This window comes from Suricata suricatta, chromosome 3 (assembly GCF_006229205.1).
Source record: "Suricata suricatta isolate VVHF042 chromosome 3, meerkat_22Aug2017_6uvM2_HiC, whole genome shotgun sequence".
Taxonomy (NCBI): domain Eukaryota; kingdom Metazoa; phylum Chordata; class Mammalia; order Carnivora; family Herpestidae; genus Suricata; species Suricata suricatta.
In genome coordinates this window covers 174,190,933-174,196,428 of record NC_043702.1, presented here as the reverse complement: position 1 = coordinate 174,196,428, position 5,496 = coordinate 174,190,933, and the positions used below count along the sequence as shown (strand labels likewise).

At 59.5% G+C, this 5,496-nt stretch overlaps 1 protein-coding gene across 2 annotated transcripts in view; it reads right to left on the bottom strand.

Moving 5' to 3' along the window:
• UBQLN4 (ubiquilin 4) overlaps nt 1–5,496 on the bottom strand; it is a 16,203-nt gene that overhangs the window by 7,933 nt on the left and 2,774 nt on the right. The window contains exons 1-5 of one of the 2 annotated variants that reach the window (XM_029935992.1): nt 5,191–5,462; nt 4,336–4,487; nt 3,798–4,015; nt 3,023–3,285; nt 1,312–1,470 (exon numbers count right to left, since the gene is read on the bottom strand). In XM_029935992.1, the coding sequence (XP_029791852.1) occupies nt 1,312–1,470; nt 3,023–3,285; nt 3,798–4,015; nt 4,336–4,487; nt 5,191–5,358 (960 nt within the window). In that variant the 5' untranslated portion in view covers nt 5,359–5,462. Of the gene's footprint in view, nt 1–1,311; nt 1,471–3,022; nt 3,286–3,797; nt 4,016–4,335; nt 4,488–5,190; nt 5,463–5,496 lie in introns of those variants that run through there. The other variant, XM_029935993.1, reaches the window with a different exon arrangement.

The following is a 5,496-nucleotide window of genomic DNA, read 5'->3' as shown; positions in this document are numbered from 1 at the left end:
GCGCTCGGGAGGAGGTAACACGAGGCCCCACGCGCCCCCCTGGGCCCTGGCTTGGGGGTGTGCGTTCGGGTTCCGCAAACGCATCAAGCTGTATGCTTTGTGTACCTTTCCGAAGCCCTGTTATTCTCTGATAAAGCATTTGTAAAAAATGTTTTTAAAAAGCAGGCTAAAATAATATGCACAGCAGGATGCCTCTTCTATGAGGTTTAGAACCATGCCAAACAGTACCGTACGTTATTTACGGACACAGACGTAGGCCATAAAAGAAGCGAGGCGGTAAACACCGACTTCTCGGTGACAGTTAGTGCTGCAGAGGGAAAGGGCCGAAAACTGCGGCAGGACTGCAGGAAGCGCCGTTCTTTCTGGGAAGTCTTATTTGCAAACATAAAATATGCCCAGGAAAATATAAAAAACACTAAAGTAGGGGCGCCTGGGTGGCTCAGTCGGTTAAGCCTCCGACTTCGGCTCAGGTCAGATCTCACGTTCGTGGGTTCAAGCCCCGCGTCAGGCTCTGTGCTGACAGCTCGGAGCCTGGAGCCTGCTTCCAGTTCTGTGTCTCCTTCTCTCTCTGCCCCTCCCCCTCTCATCCTCTGTCTCTCTCTGTATCAAAAATAAATTAAAAAACATTAAAAAAATTAAAAAAAAAACACTAAAGTAGTTAGTTACCTCTGGGCTAGAGAAGTGGTGGCTGGGAGACGGAACTAGGTCGGTTCCTTCCGTTTACTTTGTGTAACTTCGTAACTTGGGAGTGTGTAAACATTTGCATCAGGTATTTAGTGTAAATTAAAAACAAAAGGAACCCAAAGGACGCTGAAACTATATAAGGCAACACATATGCTGTGTTTTTGTCTATACTTATTATCTATTTGGAAGAATCCATTGGGCACTTTCAAAAGTGCATATTCCCAGGGCCGGATTCCAGAGATTGAGTCGGTAAGAGGCTCGAAGGTGGGGACCAGGAATCTGATGGTCAGGGAGCCCCTGGGGATTCGGATGCAGGTGCCCCATGGACCACACTTGAGACACACTGCCCGCCCCACGGCCTCTGAGCCCCGCCCCACGGCCTCTGAGCCCCGCCCCCATGCAACGCACTGTCAGATGCTTTGCACCCACACCCCACCCTCTTCCCTGGGGGATCCTGCTACCGTCCACCCAGCCCCGGCCTGGCCCCACATCACGCTGGCCCGTTCCTGCCTGTGCTCTGAGAACTGCTCTCAAGCCAAGGCCCGCTGTCGGAAGGCTGCGTGGGGAAGAGGCTGGCTTGGGTCCAGGGACAGGGAGGCCTTCCCGCAGCCCCGCCCCTGCCCCCACCTGCTCCCGGGCAGCGCTGAACATCGGCTCTTGGATGTCTGTGTACATGCGGCGGAGGGCATTGTAGCCTCCGGGGATGCTCTCCAGGTTGCTCAGGGCCCGGTCCTGGTTCCGCATCATCTCTTGCATCATGGCTGGATTTCGGGCGAGCTCCATCGTCTGGTGGAGGAGGGAGTGAGAGAGACAGGAAGAACCCCAGAACGGGGGCGGGGGGGGGGGCGGGGGTGAGGCTCGGATGGGGGTCCCCGGAGGAGGAGGTCTGCCTCGGGATTTCGGTCCAGGGCCCAGGCACTGCCCCACAGCAGCAGGGTGGCAGGGAAATTCCTTTCTCTACTGTCATCGTGGCTCTGTGCCTGCCTGCAAGGGTATTCTGCCCGGCTCTTTGTGCTGTGGTACAAGGATCTGGAGGGGGTGAGGACAGCTTCCTTTTCTCAGGTCCAGCAGGCCCTCAGAAGGGCCGGGAGCAAAAGGAAATTGAGTAGGAAAGGCCCTGAGAAGGAGGAGGAGGCCGCAGAGGAGACATTGAGGGCCTACGACACACGGTCAGCGGGCTGCGTCATTCACACCACAGAAGTCACATGCTCCCCACGATAATCGTCCCAGGGAGACATTTCTGTCTCCATTCTGCAGATGAGGAGATAGGCTGAGACTCACGGGGGACACACAGCCAGTTAGTGGTGGGGACATGATTTGAGGCCAGATAGCTCTGTCTGCCCACGACCATACCGTGGTTCCTGGAAGATGACCACACGTTGGGGAGGGAGGGAAAGGATTCACACTGGGGTGACATGACCACCCTCTATCCCCACCCAGGTCTCTGGCCTGGCCAAACCTCGAGAAGTCTGTGGACGGGACGGGGGCTTTCTCTTTGGAGCCAAAGGCTCACTCTCAATAAGGACTGGCCTGGGCCAACTCCAGGGGACAGCAGTACGTGGTGGGGGACAAAAGGCACCCTGCCCGGGATGCCTTCCCTGTCCCCATTCCCAGTCCCTCTGCACGGCCTCTCTAAAACACCTTTCCGTCGGAGAGCGGGCCCTGACCCTTACCCCATCACTCCTGCCTGCGCTCACTAAGCGTTTCTGGAGGGCCCGCCAGACGCCAGGAGCCACTCTTGACGAAGAAAACACTCCCCAATCCTCGCTCCGAAGGCGCTCATCAGCGCCCACAGCTCTGTGGACGTCCTCTGTCCTCGTCCCTCAGGGGACTGGGCCATGAGACGAGCTCCCAAAGACCAATACAAAACCGCCGTTGCCGGGGGTCCCTTGGCCACCAGCCCTGCCCAGCCACCACGGTCCCCGATCACCCTACTCTCTTTTACGCCCAGGCCCCTGCACTTGCTGTCCCTCAGGCCTGAACACTCTCCTCTTTTTCTTCCTCTGGCTAATGACTCCTCTGGGTCTCAGCTTGGGTGACGCCTCCTCCAGGGCCTCCTCTGAGCCCCCTGGTAGGGTCGGGAGCCCTGCTCCCAGGGGATCCCGCGACTTGACAGCACCAACCACACTGCATTATAACTGCGTGCTTACTTGTCCTGTTTCCTTTTGAGACCAGAAGTTCCTGAAAAGCTAGGCCTGGGCCTTTTCATCACTACACCCCCACCGGTCAAAACACGGCTGCTGGACGAGTAAGTAAATACGCCCAGGTGGGAGGAGGCGGAAAAGCCCGGCAGGGCCGGTGTCCCCCCGCCCGCACCCCAGCCTCCCCTGGCGCCCACCTGCCGCATGAGCTCCGGGTTGCTGAGCATGTGGCTGATCTCGGGGTTCCGCTCCATCAGCTGCTGCATCTGGGGGTTGGCCATGATCATGTGGCGCATCAGGTCGGGGTTAGACATCATGTCCTGGACCAGGGGGTCCTCCATGATCTGCGACAGCATCTCGGGGTTGGACATCAGCTGTCTCTGCATCTGCTGCTGCAGCTCCATAAAGTTGGCGGAGCCCAGGCCCAAGCTGCCCAGGCCCAGGAGGCCCCCAAAGCCAGCTGCGGGGAGGGGCCAGGGTCATGGCCGGCCGAAAACCCTGCTCCCGCCCGGCCGCAGCCACTGAATTCAGGTCTCCGCGCCGGGGCCTGTCTGCTCTCGCATCTCCCCTTTCCAGCCCTTCCCCTGGCCCACTGCCGGCAGAGCGGGAGCCTAGTAGACCGAGAGGTCTCTGGAAGCAGCGTCGAGAGCAGGGCATGGCACTGAACAGAGAGAGGCCGGCCAGCGATGGGCTGGTGAATGAGCATAAACACTCCCCAAACTCCCATAGCCTCACCCCACACTGCCCACGTCCTCAACTTCCCTTCTTCTGTCCCTCTTAACGTTCCACCCCTGCTCCCCTCCTCCGGGAGGCCCTCACAGACTGGTTTCCTCCCCTGCTTCGCTCAAGCACCAATGTCCAGGGGTCCCCAGTCCCCATCAGACCAGGAGCAAGGCCTGTGCTTCTGCTTCCCCTTGGCTCTCCCCCGCTCCCTAGCCCAAAGCAGGACTGTGGCCTCTCCCTAAGGCTTACAGAGTATGGACGCAGTAGCACTGGGGGGCCCCTCCCCAGCCCCCGGGGAGGGCCCCCCCCCACTGCTCCTCCGGCTCCCGCTGCCAGCATCCGAAGGGGCGCTGCCAGAGGTGGAGGGCTGGGCAGGGGCGGCGGGTGAGGCGGGCGTGGTGGAGGGTGCGGAGGCAGGGTCTGGAGTGGAGGGGGAAGAGGCAGTGGTGGCAGCTGGATCTTGAGCCCTGAGGACAGAGAAATGAAGTCCTAGCGCAGGTGAACTCCACAGGGATCTGGGAACGCTCAGCGCCTCTCCTATCCTACCACGAGCCACCTCCCCAGCAACCCTCAGGCGGGGGGTGGGGCAATGCTGGGGGCAGTTAGTCATTCGGCCTCGGAAGGAGCTAGTTCCAGGGCATTCTGGGAGTCCGTCCCCTCAAGGGAGACCCTGGGGCTTGCCAATTCTTCCCAGTTGCCGGGGTAGGGCCCTCCAGGTACAGCTGAGGTGTGGCACATGGGAAAGAGGCCCAGTCAGAAGTTGGATGTGATCCTCTCCCGGACTTACTTCTGGGGGGTCTTGATGACCAGATGGACAGTGAGCCCATCCTTGATCCCGTGCTGGCTCAGCGTGTCCCCGTCCTTGAGGATCTTGCCTGCGAAGATCAGGACCAGCTGATCCTGCTGAGCCTTAAACCTCCTGGAGATCTCCTCTTTGAACTGTGGTCAAGAGGCAGAAGTCACGGAGGGCCCTCCCTGGCTCCGCCCAGCAGGGACCCTGCCTCTAGCCCAGCAGTCCCCTCGGTGGTCTCAACTCCAGCCGTCCTGTTGCTCTTTGTTAACCAAGGCGAAGGACCGGGTGACGGTCCCCTCTCAGCCCAACCCCAGGGTCCCCATCTCAGAGGTCCTTGCTGCTCCCTACCACCCCCTCCTCGTTCCCTCCACCCAGCTCCCGGTGAGGGTCCTGCCCTGCTGGCCCCTGCCCCTCCCAACTCCTGCAACAGCCTTCCACCCAGGCCCTGCCTCCCTCCGCCTTCCGTCCTCAGACCCGGCCTTTCCTCAAGCCCAGCCTGCTTGCAACAACTAGGACAAACACATCCTGGTTAGTTAAAACAGCACTGGCTCCTCAGGAGCTGAAGAGTCTCGGCCCCACGAGATAGGTGTGAATCAGTATCTGCATTTTAGAGATGAGAAAACTGAGGCTCAGAGCAGTCATGTAACCTGCACTGGAACTCAGGCCTTGATCCCAAAGCCCCAGCTCTTGACCAAAGTTGACTTCAAATTCAGCCTGGCAGGGCAGAGGATGTAAGTTCTGGAATGTAGTGACTGGCCAAGGGAGGAGAGGGGGCAGTGGTGGCACTAAGACTGGCCTGGGGGAGAATGAGACTCCGCGAACCTATCGGCTCTCCCCTCCAAAACACACCTCACCAAACCGAAGCAGACACTCAGTAGAAAGTGCACTTGCTACGGCAAAGGCAGCCTCCGGCTCGCTTCCTTCCAACCAGATGGCCTGGGTTGGGCCCCGCCTGCGCGAAACTGTGGAGCGGCCACAGGAGGTGCGAACACAGGCGACGCTCCCCCATGCACGCATTCAACACACTTTTATTGAGCACCTATTGCACACCCAAGTCCCAGAGGGGCCGAGGGACAACTGTAACCACCTCGATTTGGGAGGGTACGAAGGATACGGACCCCGGGAAAATGCTCCCCCGGCGCCCCGCGTCCAAGC